At 45.7% G+C, this 18181-nt stretch overlaps 2 protein-coding genes across 2 annotated transcripts; both read left to right on the top strand.

Moving 5' to 3' along the window:
- The first annotated feature begins 2383 nt into the window (after positions 1-2383).
- Positions 2384-8349, top strand: fbxo43 (F-box protein 43). Its single transcript, XM_084189178.1, has 6 exons — positions 2384-3275; positions 3576-3774; positions 4108-4590; positions 7029-7131; positions 7323-7571; positions 7907-8349. The coding sequence occupies exons 1-6, from the start codon at positions 2441-2443 to the stop codon at positions 8153-8155; spliced, it is 2118 nt and encodes a 705-aa protein (XP_084045304.1). The 5' UTR covers positions 2384-2440; the 3' UTR covers positions 8156-8349.
- Positions 8350-8965: 616 nt separating this feature from the next.
- Positions 8966-17872, top strand: rgs22 (regulator of G protein signaling 22; the record flags this gene model as incomplete). Its single annotated transcript, XM_084189177.1, has 11 exons — positions 8966-8987; positions 9357-9385; positions 9598-9660; positions 9953-10132; positions 10608-10693; positions 12271-12430; positions 12649-12985; positions 13790-14093; positions 14820-14981; positions 17410-17614; positions 17735-17872. Coding segments are annotated over 11 exons (1686 nt in total), but the record flags the coding sequence as incomplete, so codon positions are not given.
- Positions 17873-18181: the final 309 nt, after the last annotated feature.

Below are 18181 nucleotides of genomic sequence, written 5' to 3'. Positions count from 1 at the left end.
AACTCTACCCACATGTACATATTACTTCAACTACCTCAACTAGCCGGTGCCCCCGCACATTGACTCTGCACCGGTACCCCCCTGTATATATAGCCTCCCTACTGTTATTTTATTTTACTTCTGCTCCTCAACACTTTTTTGTTGTTGTTTTATTTTACTTTTTTTATTTAAAAATAAAATGCACTGTTGGTTAAGGGCTGTAAGTAAGCATTTCACTAATGTCAGCACCTGTTGTATTCGGCCAATAAAATTTGATTTACATGCGTTTTTCCTCCTACTGCGTCACTTTATACACAGAAGATCTCGATAACTTCACAACGAAGTTGACTACAAATACAAAGTTGTCAATGTCTTTACAATTGTTACAAACAAGCAAAGAAAATATGTTTAAAATGAAAACCAAGATGACTGCATTAAAAGGTGAATAGCCTACCTACAGTATTGGCTACACAGGCCTACATATTCCAATGATATCTCATCTAAATCAATGTAATGTTCATTCAATGTAGTTTCCTTTTACTATTTGGCTACTGTCAAACGTTTTGCCTCAATATATTGCATGTGTAGCCTACCGTGGGCAATGATGTGGCAAATCTTGATTTAGTGCATTATAGGGTAAGAATTAGAATGAGACGCCTCAATATTTGCAGCCATATGTGATAATCTCTCTAGGAGTTGATACCTTGTCAGTATTTAGGAATAATTCTAATATTAAAGTAAGATTTGAATGGAGAAAGCTGACCCGAAAACAGCGCTGCCTTTCTTTCAATCCTATCAGTATCGACACATGCCACAACGACGCACCTACGAAACGTTCTCTCTGCGCGGTGTTTTGGGAAACGCATGGTACATCCTCCGCCGTGGGAAAGATGCATTGTAAAGACACTCGTAAGCCTAAAGTTCCGGGAAACCGGGCCCAGCTTGGTCACTCACACTGAGGATAAATGAACGATTTCAAAAGAACATTTACCCATCACCGTTCCTAAATGAAGGATGTGCACAAACATTTCTATTAATGAACGATTTCCCAGTCCCAAACTCACCGTTTTCTTAGCCGCCACCATGTCTGCGGTTTAAGATGTTACTAGCCCACCTAAACTAGGATATCACATGCAGAATGAGTGATACGATCTTGTGTCGACCGGAGAGTTTATCTGAACGCACGGCACCGTCAGGTAGATGAATAAATGAAAGAAAGAGAACACCTCCGGGACTACGGTGCGTTCATAACATTTATGCGTTCGTTTGGGAAAAACAAATCATCGCGAGAGGTGGCGTGAGATGAGCCGCAGGGTTTTGCACCAAATTTGAAAACGTGGAAAAGCTCTCACACCTAAACACACACAGTTCATTACGAAGAGGAGACGGCCACTGCAGTCTGCATACGGTACAACTCCTGATGCAACACGATATACCTCTTTGGAATGTCCACCATCTCTAGCTACGTTTTAGGTTTGCCATTTGGCTAGAAGTAAGTAAACAACACTTCGACACTACCTAACTTTCTTTCTGAAACAATAGCTAGGTAAGTAACTAGCTTGCTACGTAACGTTAACGTGTGTATCAACCTTGTATACATGCAGTTCATTTTAGTATGTATTTCAAGGTGAATTGCTAACGTTAGGGTATTAACTTTCAGCTAATCAATTGGTTAACAAGCAAAACTAACTAGTTGAGTAATAAAGCAATACAACAAACAATGTACTCTACATTGCACACCTGCATCATTCTGAAATTGCAACGGCTTTTAATATTTAGTGATTGAAACGAGCTAGGTAGCTAACCCTTAACTAGCTCCCATTTATCAAACCCTTGTTTTTATGCTAGCCAGCCAGCCAGCCAGCGGGCTAATGGGCCTCTAGGGAGGGAGGGAGCCAGGGAGCCAGGGAGCCAAGCACCGTGTTCCCAGCCTCAGTCGAGGTGTTGGCGGTCGCAGTGCAGTTTGAGCGGGCGAATGGGAGCCATGGAGATCTATAGGCGGAACATTTCAAACCGATCGACCGACCGAGAGGGGATTTAAAATACCGTTTATCAACAGCACGCGACAGCATAGCAACTATGGAATTGTTGTCACTAACGACATCAGCTAGCTTCTGGTCGTTTCTTTCATCCACTTGGAAGGCGCATGTTTTGGCTGAAGTAGCTACTCTCATAACCTGTTAGCTATTGACCACTTTTTCTTTAGCAAAAGTCAGCTAGATATATTTTTGTATTTTCAAAAAATGTAGGACAGGTTACATTTTGTCTAATCTTGGCTAACTAGCTACATGAACTTAGTTAACGTTAGGCCTAACTTGCGATTTGGCTAGCTAGCTAACAACAAAGGTGGCTTAACACTTTTTGTCTAACTGCATTGTTTTTCACTTTCTTCTCACAGATCAGTTTGTAACACCAGACCCGTCACCTGGTGAATATAGTCATTCTACATCTGAAAGGGAGTATGGAGTGCAGTCTCAGACCAGATGCTCATTTCCAGAGCCGCAAAGACCTGCAATATGGAGCTTGTCATGACAGTGGATACCTGGACAGTGGTTACAGCCCTAAAATGGACAGTGGAGACAAATTTGCCCTCTCAAAGTGTTTTTCTTCAGATGGTTTTCATGAAACGCCTAAAGAGAACCTTTCACAGAAATGCGAACCTCTGTCACCCAGAAAGAACAGACTAAAAGAGGGCGTCAGGAGTCCACAGAAAGACATTCTGAAGGAGCGGCCATTGCAGAATGGCTGGTGTGAAACTCCTAAAGTATCCAAGAGAGATCCATCTCTGAGACGACGTCTCCTCATGTCTAAATCGGAGGGTAAAACTGCAGACAACACAAAAACACCATGCGCTAAAAGGACTGACTCGTCAGTGAATGTGAGAACTGACCGCTGCTCCAACGTGGTCTTTGACTCACCAGATGCCTTTACTATTGCAGCTTTAGCTACGAGCACTTTAAACCCGGAGGACGTGCTTCTGTCCAGCAGAAAACGGCGCCTCCTCTTCCCGCTTGTAAAAACCTCAACGCTTGAAGATGGTAAATGCAACACGACCAGCCTCCCTCTCTTTGAGAGAAAGGCGTCCGCTGCATCGCTCTCGGATGCAGACTTGGAAGAGAGCATCATCTCCTCAGACTGCCTTTCCACTGAGATGCCGGAGACCCCACGCTGTAGCAGATTAACACCCTCGGTGAAAGAGAACTTCCAGACTCCAGTCAACAACAACGTAGCAGCTGACCTCTCTGACAGCCTGAGTGTCCTGAGCACCCCTTTCTCCACCCCTACTCATAAACACTGTGACCATGACACCCCTTCATCCACCCCTACTCATAAACACTGTGACCATGACACCCCTTCATCCACCCCTACTCATAAACACTGTGACCATGACACCCCTTCCTCCACCCCTACTCATAAACACTGTGACCATGACACCCCTTCATCCACCCCTACTCATAAACACTGTGACCATGACACCCCTTCATCCACCCCTACTCATAAACACTGTGACCATGACACCCCTTCATCCACCCCTACTCATAAACACTGTGACCATGACACCCCTTCATCCACCCCTACTCATAAACACTGTGACCATGACACCCCTTCATCCACCCCTACTCATAAACACTGTGACCGCTCTGTGTCTGAGGACAGTGGCTTCAGCTCCCTGGCTCTGGATAAGTCCCAGGACTCCACGGTGGACAATGATGGTTCCTTCCAGGAGCTGCTGTTGCCGTCAGGCAGCTCCAGGTGCAAGGAGACCCCCAGCAGGCTGGCCGAGATGAAGAGGAGGTAGGCTGGATTAGCTTTTTCACTTCCAATGAATGCCCTCGAACAGTGTTTCTCAACTCCAGTCCTTGAGTACCCCCAACAGTATATACACATGTGTGATGTTTGGGGTACTCAAGGACTGAAGTTGAGAAACATTGCCCTAGAAAATGTCAGTGTTGTATATTTATGGTGTTTTGTAGTTTAATTATTGTAATGTGTTTTGTAGTTTAATTATTGTAATATTTATTAATTTCATTATAAGTTGTACTTGGTGTAATTCAGTTTGCATCTTGCTTCCGTTTTGTAAAATTATTTATTAAGTAAAAAAATAAACATCATCATCATCATCATCAGGTCCAGACTGGAGCGCCAGCGCCGCCTCTCCACTCTCCGAGAGGGGGGTTCCCAGTCTGAGGGGGACCGTGACGTCAGGGCCCTGGCAGCCCACAGAACTCATCACAGAGAGAAGAACCTGACATCCCAGGCACATCTGGAGCGCAGCATCTTCAAGGAGGATGACCGTGACGTCTTCCTGGACGTGACTCCGCCGAAAACAGCCACCGTTAAGCTAGAGGACCTGTCCCTCACGCCGGCCCTGCAGATGATCCAGGCCCTGTCCCAGAGGACCTCCAGGATGTTGCTGGAGCAGACTAGTATGGAGGAGCTGCTGAGGGCCTCGGGGAAAGAGGCCTTCAGGACCACCATGCCCCTGGCTGGGCTGATCGGCAGGAAGATGGGCCTGGGGAAGGTAGACATCTTTACTGAGCTGAAGAAGAAGAATCTCAGACACATCCTGGCTATGATCCTCAATCAGCTGTCCTCTGAAGATGTCTATAGGTGAGGATTTTATTTGCTGTATATACAGGGCCTTCAGAAAGTATTAATACCCCTTGACTTATTCCACATTTTGTTGTGTTACAGCCTGAATACAAAATGGATTAAATAAAAAATCTCACACAATACACCATAATGACAGTGAAAACATGTTTTTAGAAATTGTAACAAATGTATTGAAAATGAAATACGTATCTCATTTACATAGGTATTCACACCCCTGAGTCAATACTTTGTAGAAGCACCTTTGGTGACGGTTATAACTTTGAGTCGTCTTGTCTGTCAGGATTTTCTTCCCTGCTTCCGTCTGGCCACTCTCCTATAAAGCCCAGATCGGTGAAGTGCTGTAGAGACTGTTGTCCTTCCGGCAGGTTCTCCCATCTCAGCCAAGGAACACTGTAGTTCTGTCAGAGTGGTCATTGGGTTCTTGGTCAACCTCCCTGATCAAGGTCCTTCTTTCCCGGTTGCTCAGTTTGGTCGGATGGCCAGCTCTAGGCAGTCTGGGTATTTCCATATTTTTTCGATTTCCTAATGATGGAGACCACTGTACTCTTGGAAACTTTCAACACTCTAGAAATTGTTTTATACTCTTCCTCAGATGCAGTACCAGTCAAAAGTTTGGACACACCTACTCAATCCAGGGTTTTTCTAAAAATGTTTTACTATTTTCCACATTGTAGAATAATAGTGAAGACATCAAAACTATGAAATAACACATATGGAATCATGTAGTAACCAAAAAAGTGTTTAACAAATCAAAATATATGTGAGATTCTTCAAAGTAGCCACCCTTTGCCTTGATGACAGCTTTGCACACTCTTTGAATTCTCTCAACCAGCTTCATGAGGTAGTCACCTGGAATGCATTTCAATTAACAGGTGTACCTTCTTAAAAGTTAATTTGTGGAATTTATTTCCTTAATGCGTTTGAGGCAATCAGTTGTGTTGTGACAAGGTAGGGGGGTATACAGAAGATAGCCCTATTTGGTAAAAGTCCAAGTCCATATTATGGCAAGAACAGCTCAAATAAGCAAAGAGAAACGACACTCCATTACTTTAAGACATGAAGGTCAGTCAATCCTGAACATTTCAAGAACTTTGATAGTTTCTTCAAGTGCGGTGGCAAAAACCATCAAGCGCTATGATGAAACTGGCTCTCATGAGGACCGCCACAGGAAAGGAAGACCCAGAGTTACCTCTGCTGCAGAGGATAAGTTCATTAGTTACCAGCCTCAGAAATTGCAGCCCAAATAAATGCTTCAGAGTTCAAGTAACAGACACATCTCAACATCAACTGTTCAGAGGAGACTGCATGAATCAGGCCTTCATGGTTGAATTGCTGCAAAGAAACCACTACTAAAGGACACCAATAAGAAGAAGAGACCTGCTTAGGCCAAGAAACACGAGCAATGGACATTAGACTGGTGGAAATCTGTCCTTTGGTCTAATGAGTCCAAATTGGAGATTTTTGGTTCCAACCGCCGTGTCTTTGTGAGACGTGGTGTGGGTGAACGGATGATCTCTGCATGTGTGGTTCCCACCGTGAAGCATGGAGGAGGAGTTATGGTGTGGGGGTGCTTTGCTGGTGACACTGTCTGTGAATAATTCAGAATTCAATGCTCACTTAACCAGCATGGCTACCACAGCATTCTGCAGCAATACGCCATCCCATCTGGTTTGGGCTTAGTGGGACTATCATTTGTTTTTCAACAGGACAATGACCCAAAACACACCTCCAGGCAGTGTAAGGGCTATTTGACCAAGAAGGAGAGCGATGGAGTGCTCCATCAGATGACCTGGCCTCCACAATCACCCGACCTCAACCCAATTGAGATGGTTTGGGATGAGTTGGACCGCAGAGTGAAGGAAAAGCAGCCAACAAGTGCTCAGCATATGTGGGAAGTCCTTCAAGACTGTTGGAAAAGCATTCCTCATGAAGCTGGTTGAGAGAATGACAAGAGTGTGCAAAGCTGTCGTCAAGGCAAAGGGTGGCTACTTTGAAAAATCAAAAATATGTTTAACACGTTTTTTGGTTAGTACATCATTCCATGTGTGTTATTTCATAGTTTTGATGTCTTCACTATTATTCTACAATGTAAAAAATAAAGAAAAACCCTTGAATGAGTATGTGTGTCCAGACTTTTGACTGGTACTGTATGTAAATGAGATTTCTGTATTTCCATTTTTAATCATATTTGCTAACATTTCAAAACATGTTTTCACTTTTGTCATTATGGGGTATTGTGTGCAGATGGGTGAGAAACAATCCATTTTGTATTCAGGCTGTAACAACAAAATGTGGAATAAGTCAAGGGGTGTGAATACATTCTGAAGGCAGTGTGTGTTACAGATCCACCGACGCGTGTGCGATCAAAACGCTGCCTAGAACATTATACCACGTCATTGTCATGACATTGTTGCGTGTGTTCTGCTGGTCCTCAGGGTTGGTCAGGTGTCTGATAGTTGGAATGAGATCATAGTTCAAAACAAGATGTCCGACCGCAGGAGGAGACGCTACCTGTTGGACGTCAAGGCAGCTCTGGAGGTGAGGACGCCACCTGTAACCGCGTTGATCTCGGATCAGGTCCCATCTGGCCATGTAGTCTTATTCATTTATGATCTAAAAAGGCAAAACTGATCCCAGATCAGCACTCGTACTGAGACACTATGAATATAGCTCCAGTCAGATTTTCTATAAATAGTACACATCTACTTTCATTCCCTGTGTGTGTGCAGCTTGGCAGTGCAGTCCATGTCCCTGATGCAGAGACCAGGTTGACCCTGGTGAGCCGGTCAGCCCTGAAGTCAGTCCAGGCCCAGTCCAGGACCCCCAGTTCCAGGCCCCGTGGTAACCCCCAGTCAGTCCAGGCCCAGTCCAGGACCCCCAGTTCCAGGCCCCGTGGTACCCCCCAGTCAGCCACGGGAACAGGCTCTTTAACCCCCGTCCAGCACAACTCAGCCAGCAAACAGGACCTGTTCGTACAGGTTAGTCCACTTTGTAATGTACAGTAATGTTTTTATGGTCACATTATGAGGCCATATGTTTCAGGTATATGAAAATAAGAGATTTGTTTATGGCCGTGATTAATTAAAACAGCATTTGACACACAGGGATGTTTTTTTTCTTCTCTTAAACACACATCCCACTAACGTCACTATTTTATGATACCTCATTGCTGTAAGTTTATCAAATAAGCCAAATATTGTGGATCCCTCCCTGTAGAGAAGGACACTAGCCCTAATGTTATATTGTGGATCCCTCCCTGTAGAGAAAGACACTAGCCCTAATCTCTGTTATGTTGTGTTTTCCGTCCTCCTAGGTGGCCAAAACCCTCTTCAGTGATGAATGTCTGAAGCCCTGCCCTCGATGCAGGCACCCTGCTAGGTGTCACTCAGTGAAGATGGAGGGTGTGTGTAGCGGGGTTGACTGTGGCTTCCAGTTCTGTACAGGCTGCCTTTGTGCCTTCCACGGGTCCAAAGAGTGCGCTAGCGTGTCAGCCATGCGACGCAGCAAAAAGGATGTTCTTCCCGGGAGTGCTCAGAGCAAGCGCAACGTCAGGCGATTGTGACTGGGTTTTTATATGTGTAGTTGTTTTTGAAGTTATTTGTACCTCCGGTTACCTTTTTTTTAATGTGTTTTATATTCGATGTGTTTTTAATTATGGGTCAGCGAGGAGCAGCACCAGTAGAATCAATCAGACATGAAATGGCTACTGAATGCTGAGCTCCTGCTGGGTTAATTAATTGATCTACAGAATGTTGTTTCTCTTCTCAGCTTGATTTTCATGGTTTTATATGAATGTATCTGTATACTACTGTATATTGTCTACTTTTACAACTGGCTGTACAAATGTTTTATAGATTATTTTAAATAAAGTTGTACTTTTACATATTTATTTGACGTTGTTTCATAGGCATGTGAACAATGACAATGTGTTTTGTATCAAATAGTTTTTATCGTTATGGCGCCATCTACTGGTTAATGTCATTCACTTGACTGTCGCATTCACTGAGAAAGTACTACCGCCTATTCCTCTCCGAAATATAATAAATAAATGCCACTGTGTTTAGTAATGTGACTTAGTAGCGTGTTATGGTTAATCATCTCTACTTTACTATGAGAAGGCTGAATAAAATGCAGTATATTTAGTAGTTTAAAAATGGATGAATGCCACTCCAGTTAATGTTTCCTCGGCGTCACGACATTTACTGCCCCCTCTGCAATGTGATTGAGTTCACTTCCATGGCAACCCCTCTGTCGGTAATTACACTGAAAGGTCTTGGTGACGGTGGGTCAGAGGTGTTCCGGGCATAGAGCCCCTGGCTGACGTTTCTGGGTGAATTATAACTACTGACAACTGTAGTACATAAAGTGAAGAATGTTGGGGAAGATTACAACAGGTGAGTCCGGGAATTCTAGAACAGCTGAATAAAACGTTTGCCCTCTGTGGTGAGAGACCTTTCAACGTTAAAAACTACTGGGAAGTTCAATGCGTTCAAGACAACTGAGAACTCGGTGGGCAAAAACGCGCTCCGGCTGGGAAAGTCGTTTCGGACGGTCATCCAACTCGGAATTCCAAGCCGGGAACTCTGGCCTCTTTCTAGAGCTCCGGCTTGAAAATCGCTGACGTCATGATTTGACCTCGTTTCCCGAGTTACCAGTTGTCTTGGACGCTCGGAAGTCAGAGATTTCCGAGATCCCAGTTGATCAGAAGGTGGCATCAGTTGTCTTAAAAGCACCATAAATGTCTCGAATTTTTTCTTCCATAGATCCACCTTACCTTACCATCGATAATTTCGTGAGTAACCTATTTATAAAAATTAAAAAACGAATGTATTTTTCTAAACGTTTCAACTTGTCATATTGACTACTGAGCATTGTACTGTGTTGAACAACTTTTAATATGACTTCTAGGATTCTGGAAAGGGATTTAAAGTGAATGTTGTAGTTTTTCCCAATATCAACACATTGAATACTAACTAACCTATGTCTTCTGTTCAATGTCCACAGGCGGACTGCCTGGCTTCTGATGATGTTCTGGTGCACTTCTTTAATGAGTTCCTCCGTCTACCTGTAAACATAATGTCACATTTCTACTTTGGCTATATTTTACTTTATTCAGTAACCAAAGTTTATTTTCACTGTGGATGAATGCCAAAACTTTTCTAAAGCACAAAGATGTTGGAAATTGTTACGCTTGTGGAAATGCTTGATTTCACAGTCCTCAATGGTTGAACAGATTTAAGATAATTTACCAATTACACGGGCTACACTTTCCCTGTATCTATTTTGTCAGAATCTGATATTTTTTTAATTCTTCTGTTAATCAAATAATGTCCCAATGTCCTGTTTCCTTCCAACACAGTCTTTCCCTGAGTGTGTACAGTACAACAAGGAGACTGGTGTGTTTGAGGTGGTCAGTGATGCAGTGGAGGCTCTATCTAGGAGGATCAGGTCAGACCTGCAGTACTTTCAATCACAACCTCTCACTGACCCAACAGAGCTGGCTGCTAGACCCATGGTGGACAACCACTACACTGTTCTGGTCAGTTCACATTCTCCTGTTCCTTTATAGTATGTCATCTTGATATTGAATACTGCATCGTGGGAAAGAGCTTGCAAGTGAGCATTTCACTGTACTGTTTTACACCTGTTGTACAATTGACAAGTAAACTGTCAATTCGATTTGCCAACCACCACATTGCCCTCGTAAGTTTAGTCAAACTAAAGATTATGGCTTTTTTTATTCAAGTGGTCCTCGGTAGCTCAATTGGTAGAGCATGGCGCTTGTAACGCCAGGGTAGTGGGTTCGATCCCCGGGACCACCCATACGTAAAAAGAAATGTATGCACACATGACTTTAAGTCACTTTGGATAAAAGCATCTGCTAAATGGCATATTATTCAAGTTTCTCATCAGATTAGTTGGTTGATTCATGATATGGAGTTTATGAAATCGGACACCTGTGTGTGGCATCATCTAAATGAGAATAATCATCATTGATTTGAATGTCTTAACAGCGCTTGGACAGAGAACAAGGAGTGGAGTGGATCCTAAAAGAAAGAGTACCCTTGTTTATTCAAAGTGACTGCTACTTTGAGTACAGGTAATCCCCAATGTTTTATTAGTGTGGGTAATATAACCTGTTGATGCATGTCTTGATATCAGCACTGCCCTTATCCTGATCCTGTCTGTCCTGACTTAATCTGTCTTGATATCAGCACTGCCCTTATCCTGATCCTGTCTGTCCTGACTTAATCTGTCTTGATATCAGCACTGCCCTTATCCTGATCCTGTCTGTCCTGACTTAATCTGTCTTGATATCAGCACTGCCCTTATCCTGATCCTGTCTGTCCTGACTTTTGGAATGGGTATTCTATTCCTGTGAACACAAGCTGGTTGTGACCTGACACAATTTGCGGCGCAACCACACATGACATCGCTAGGTGCCGTCGGTGCAACCCAACCTATAGGTCTACTTCCACCCAACCTATAGGTCTACTTCCACCCAACCTATATACTTCCACCCAACCTATAAGTCTACTTCCACCCAACCTATCTACTTCCACCCAACCTATAGGCCTACCTCCACCCAACCTATCTACTTCCACCCAACCTATAGGCCTACTTCCACCCAACCTATAGGCCTACTTCCACCCAACCTATAGGTCTACTTCCACCCAACCTATAGGTCTACTTCCACCCAACCTATAGGCCTACTTCCACCCAACCTATAGGTCTACTTCCACCCAACCTATAGGCCTACTTCCACCCAACCTATAGGTCTACTTCCACCCAACCTATAGGTCTACTTCCACCCAACCTATAGGTCTACTTCCACCCAACCTATAGGCCTACTTCCACCCAACCTATAGGTCTACTTCCACCCAACCTATAGGCCTACTTCCACCCAACCTATAGGTCTACTTCCACCCAACCTATAGGTCTACTTCCACCCAACCTATAGGTCTACTTCCACCCAACCTAAAGGCCTACTTCCACCCAACCTATATACTTCCACCCAACTTATATACTTCCACCAACCTATAGGTCTACTTCCACCCAACCTATATACTTCCACCCAACCTATATACTTCCACCAACCTATAGGTCTACTTCCACCCAACCAAATACTTCCACCCAACTTATATACTTCCACCAACCTATAGGTCTACTTCCACCCAACCTATATACTTCCACCCAACCTATATACTTCCACCCAACTTATATACTTCCACCCAACCTATAGGTCTACTTCCACCCAACCTATAGGTCTACTTCCACCCAACCTATATACTTCCACCCAACCTATATACTTCCACCCAACTTATATACTTCCACCCAACCTATATACTTCCACCCAACCTATAGGTCTACTTCCACCCAACCTATAGGCCTACATCCACCCAACCTATAGACCTACTTCCTGCAGCTCATGGATACCTAATGTCACATACATCTCTCCTGCGTGCCATGTTACCATATACTGTACCTGTTGAGAGCAGGCGACTCTCTCTGACCCACACTACACCTGCCTGTCACACACCTAATGTAACACACCTGTATTGGCTGAGTGAAGATAGGCATACCCTGAGACAGTGACAGAATAATATCCTACTCCAGGGACAAAACTTTTGATTGATTGATTGATGTGTGTTTGATGCTTGACAGTGTTTTTCCCAGGTTAGCGAAGCTGCTTTCTCAGTGGGGCCCTCGGAGCTGGAACCAGAAGAGGGATGGCGTCTCAGTCCAACACCCTGTCACCACAGAGCCTGTCTGTCCTTCCCCTGGGCCTGATGACAGAGAGACCCTGATGAAGGTCCTCTATGTCTCACTGGGGCAGGTCAGCACATCCTGGTTATTCATATAGATGATATGTCTGAGTATGATGTTAAGTACGGTGGAGATCATTATTCGTCATCACATTTTAAATAAACCCTTGTTTTGTGGTGTTGGTGGAACATTAGTTGGATATATATGCTGTGTATGATCCAGGGATTTCTTTGTCTCTCTCTCACCCCAGGCGACACTTTCCTGTCTGTGTTCTCTGTGTGTCTGCAGGCCTCAGTAACAGACATGTTGACTATGGCTGAGGTCAAGGACAAGCAGCAGCCTGTCTGTACCCAGTCTGTGAAAACCCCAGTGTGCTCCCTGGGCCGGGAGGGACGGAGGGGTCTGACCTCAGCCTGCTTCTCCTGCATCCCTGACTCAGAGTCCTACGCCCTCTCTTCCTCACTCCTCGTCCCCCGTCCTCTCTGCTCTTCAGTTCTAGACTGGGACAGGAGACAGGGAGCCCACAGCCCAAAGCAGGAGATGAGAGTCTACCTCACAGAGACAGAGGCAGGAACTACAGATCAGGGTAATGGGGACCCCAACCCCCAGAATCCCTCCTGTTATAGTCCAGTAGAACAGCTTGCTGTCAGTCTGATGGAGCGGATACTGAGAGATGTCAAGAGACAGGTCACCATGGAGACAGAGATGGACGACAGACAGGTCACCATGGGGACAGAGATGGACGACAGACAGGTCACCATGGAGACAGAGATGGACGACAGACAGGTCACCATGGGGACAGAGATGGACAAGAGACAGGTCACCATGGTGACAGAGATGGACGACAGACAGGTCACCATGGGGACAGAGACGGACGACAGACAGGTCACCATGGTGACAGAGATGGACGACAGACAGGTAACCATGGGGACAGAGATGGACGACAGACAGGTCACCGTGGGGACAGAGATGGATGACAGACAGGTCACCGTGGGGACAGAGACGGACGACAGACAGGTCACCATGGGGACAGAGACGGACGACAGACAGGTCACCGTGGGGACAGAGACGGACGACAGACAGGTCACCATGGGGACAGAGACGGACGACAGACAGGTCACCATGGGGACAGAGATGGACAAGAGACAGGTCACCATGGGGACAGAGATGGACAAGAGACAGGTCACCATGGGGACAGAGATGGACGACAGACAGGTCACCATGGGGACAGAGACGGACGACAGACAGGTCACCATGGGGACAGAGACGGACGACAGACAGGTCACCATGGGGACAGAGACGGACGACAGACAGGTCACCATGGGGACAGAGACGGACGACAGACAGGTCACCATGGGGACAGAGATGGACAAGAGACAGGTCACCATGGGGACAGAGATGGACAAGAGACAGGTCACCATGGTGACAGAGATGGACATGAGTTGGAGTAGTAGCAGTGGTGAGGAGACAGGTGGTCCCCACACAGAGAGCCCCTGTGAGGGAGGTCCAGCCGCCAGCCACAGCAGACTGGAGGAGCAGGAGGAGGGTGGAGGGTCAGAGGAGGATGACCCTGACCTTAGCTTCTATGATGGCTATGGTAGTATCCATGGTGATAGACAGGGCCTTGGTGAGTTTAAGGAGTTCTTAAAGGGAACACCAGGAGAGAAGCTGTTGCGTCTGTGGATGGATATAGAGAGGCTGAAGACCCTACAGGACGGTAGGAGGAAAAACAGGTATTCATATACACATTCAGTATTTCCATAAAGGTCCAATGCAGCAGTTTTGATCTCAATATCAAATCTTTTCTGGGTGACAATGAAGTACCTTACTGTGATTAAAATGGTCCAAATGAAACAAAAATAGCTTCTTAGCAAAAGGCAATTTCTCAAACAAAAATGTTGCTATGACTGTCTAGGAGTGGTCTTAGTAGGGAGGGGACAACAGAAAATGTTCTGTTATTGGCAGAGAGGTTTGGAACTCTCTTTCTTATTGTTCTATTAACTAATTAACTAATTTACCGCCTGGTGATGTCACCATGGAAGGCCAAAACTCCATCCCACCAAAACAGGCAGAAATGTCAAAGCTCTTACACTAAAAGGGTATTATCATAATTTTCACAATTTCACAGTATTATTCCAACCTCATAGTGTGGAAATATATATAAAACACAGGAAAATCACATTTTTGACTGCACTGGGCCTTTAACCCACAACTCCTAACCTTCACCTTAATCCTGACCCGAACCCTAACCTGAACCCCTAAATCCGAACCATTAACCGTAACCCTAACCTTAACCTTAACTCTGACTCTTAAACTAAACCTAAACCCTAACCTAAACCCTAACCTAAACCCTAACCTAAACCCTAACCTAAACCCATCATTGAAGTATAGAACCTGAGATGCCAATGAGCCTTCCTCTTAACCAGTGACGTGATTGACTGATTGATTAATTGTGACAGGCATTTGGTCCAGATGCGTAGCTGCTACCTGTTGACCAGTGGCCAGAGCAGTCTGAATGGTGAGCTGTTGACCAGACTGGGTCTCTCTACCTCCCCCTGCTGGAGAGAGGACAGACTGCAGAGAGCACAGCCCCGCCTCACTGAGGCACTGCTCTGCTACTGGTGAGGAGACTCGCTGACAAGGTCGTCCAAACCAGGGGTTTTCAAACCCCCAGACGTTCCATGTATTTGAACTATTCCAGAGCTAGCACACACGATTTAACATTGTAATAATGTTTATATACTGTTTTACCCACTTCATATGTACATGTATATACTGTATTCTAGTCATGGCTCATCCTATATAACTACTGCTGAACACACTAATTACATTCGATTTTAGGCAACTAGCCAACTAGCTCAGCTGGTAGAGCACGGCGCTTGTAACGCCAAGGTAGTGGGTTCGATCCCCGGGACCACCCATACACAAACATGTATGCACACGTGACTGTAAGTCGCTTGGGATAAAAGCGTCTGCTAAATGGCATATTATTATTATTATTATTTGATTAGGTGACATTTGTTAAACGTCTGGGGGTCCTAGTGGAAAGGTTTGAAAACCACTGGTCCGTACCATGCAATCTGTTGTTTACAGGATCCAATAGTCCCTGTATTTTATAGCAGCAGGGGCACAACTTTCACAGGGGACGGGGGGGACATGTCCCCTCCACATTCTGAAAATGCATGTTTGTCCCCCCTGTGAAAGTACACTTCTGGTACAATGACCTGACCAAGATCCTGGCTGGATCCATGACCTGACAAAGATCCTGCCAGGATCCAAGACCTGACGAAGATCCTGGCAGGATCCATGACCTGACCAATATCCTGGCAGAATCCATGACCTGACCAAGATCCTGGCAGGATCAATGACCTGACCAAGATCCTGGCAGGATCCATGACCTGACAAAGATCCTGGCAGGATCCATGACCTGACCAAGATCCTGGCAGGATCCATGACCTGACCAAGATCCTGGCAGGATCCATGACCTGACGAAGATCCTGGTAGGATCCATGACCTGACCAAGATCCTGGCAGGATCCATGACCTGACCAAGATCCTGGCAGGATCCATGACCTGACGAATATCCTGGCAGGATCCATGACCTGACGAATATCCTGGCAGGATCAATGATCTGACCAAGATCCTGGCAGGATCCATGACCTGACCAAGATCCTGGCAGGGTCCATGACCTGACCAAAATCCTGGCAGGATCCATGACCTGACCAAGATCCTGGCAGGATCCATGACCTGACCAGGATCCATGACCTGACCAAGATCCTGGCAGGATCCATGATCTGACCAAGATCCTGGCAGGATCAATGACCTGACCAAGATCCTGGCAGGATCCATGACCTGACCAAGATCCTGGCAGGATCCATGACCTGACCAATATCCTGGCAGGATCCATGACCTGACGAATATCCTGGCAGGATCCATGATCTGACCAAGATCCTGGCAGGATCCATGACCTGACCAAGATCCTGGCAGGATCCATGACCTGACCAAGATCCTGGCAGGATCCATGACCTGACCAAGATCCTGGCAGGATCCATGACCTGACCAAGATCCTGGCAGGATCCATGACCTGACCAAGATCCTGGCAGGATCCATGATCTGACCAAGATCCAGGCAGGATCCATGACCTGACGAAGATCCTGGCAGGATCCATGACCTGACGAAGATCCTGGCAGGATCCATGACCTGACGAAGATCCTGGCAGGATCCATGACCTGACCAAGATCCTGGCAGGATCCATGACCTGACCAAGATCCTGGCAGGATCCATTACCTGACGAATATCCTGGCAGGATCAATGATCTGACCAAGATCCTGGCAGGATCAATGACCTGACCAAGATCCTGGCAGGATCCATGACCTGACCAATATCCTGGCAGGATCCATGACCTGACCAATATCCTGGCAGAATCCATGACCTGACCAAGATCCTGGCAGGATCCATGACCTGACGAAGATCCTGGCAGGATCCATGACCTGACGAAGATCCTGGCAGGATCAATGACCTGACGAATATCCTGGCAGGATCAATGACCTGACCAAGATCCTGGCAGGATCCATGACCTGACCAATATCCTGGCAGGATCCATTACCTGACGAATATCCTGGCAGGATCAATGATCTGACCAAGATCCTGGCAGGATCAATGACCTGACCAAGATCCTGGCAGGATCCATGACCTGACCAATATCCTGGCAGGATCCATGACCTGACCAATATCCTGGCAGAATCCATGACCTGACCAAGATCCTGGCAGGATCCATGACCTGACGAAGATCCTGGCAGGATCCATGACCTGACGAAGATCCTGGCAGGATCAATGACCTGACGAATATCCTGGCAGGATCAATGACCTGACCAAGATCCTGGCAGGATCCATGACCTGACCAAGATCCTGGCAAGATCAATGACCTGACCAAGATCCTGGCAGGATCCAAACGTTGTTTGTTTGTGAATAAAGGTATGTGGTGGAGCTTATGAGTGTGTATTGGTATGAATGTTTTCCTGTTGTGGTGTGTACTGGTTGTGGGTCTCAGGGGCCCAAGGTTCAGGCTGAGTCAGAGAGCAGCAGATCCTCTCAGACTGTCACTGTGGAGGAAGAGACCGCTATGCTATCCCTCTGGTGTCGACCCTAACCCTCGTTACACCACCCTGCACCCTCTCACCTGTATACCTAGACCCACCATCTGCCCAGACACCTCTCTACCCAGGGACAGAACCCCCACACCAGGACACACACAGGTATTAGGTGTGACCGACAGAGAGTTGAGACAAGCGCTTTGAGATGTCTATATTTGATGAAAAGCGCTGTATAAAGTTGAATAAACTATTATTATTATTATTACACGTGTGTGATGTCAGACAGGTTCTGCCAGCAGCAGAAGCAGCAGTCGTCCTGTTCTAGGGGACAGGAGGATGGAGAGGATGTTGCAGGCCCTACATGTGGACTCACGGGCCGGGTTCTACTTCACACACTTCTGTGAACGCTCTGGAAACCAGGTACAAACACCTCCCCCTCTCTCTCTCTCTATACACCTTTCAAACCAATTTTTAACATCTCGACACATTTTTTTGCCAAATTATTATTAATGCTGTATATCAAATCCAATTATTATTATGTCGAAAAGTGTATATCTGTCAATTCAATTCAAAGGGCTTTATAGGCATGGGAAACGTATGTGACTGAGATAATGAACAAAAGTGAAATAAACAATCAGAAATTAACAGTAAAGATTACACTCCCAAAAGAATAGAGCCATTTAATGTTATAGAGCCATTTAAAATGTTATATTATGGCTATGTAGAGTG

This window comes from Coregonus lavaretus (assembly GCF_964263955.1).
Source record: "Coregonus lavaretus genome assembly, contig: HAP1_SCAFFOLD_4863, whole genome shotgun sequence".
Taxonomy (NCBI): Eukaryota; Metazoa; Chordata; class Actinopteri; order Salmoniformes; family Salmonidae; genus Coregonus; species Coregonus lavaretus.
This window is presented reverse-complemented; position numbering and strand designations above follow the sequence as displayed.

Bases quoted from the DNA above. Each gene is read 5' to 3' on its own strand.
- fbxo43 (XM_084189178.1), top strand. From the start codon at position 2,441: ATGGAGTGCAGTCTCAGACCAGATGCTCATTTCCAGAGCCGCAAAGAC. The intron at 3,276-3,575 runs GTGACCATGACA...AACACTGTGACC, and splicing joins CACCCCTACTCATAAACACT to ATGACACCCCTTCATCCACC. The intron at 3,775-4,107 runs GTAGGCTGGATT...CATCATCATCAG, and splicing joins CTGGCCGAGATGAAGAGGAG to GTCCAGACTGGAGCGCCAGC.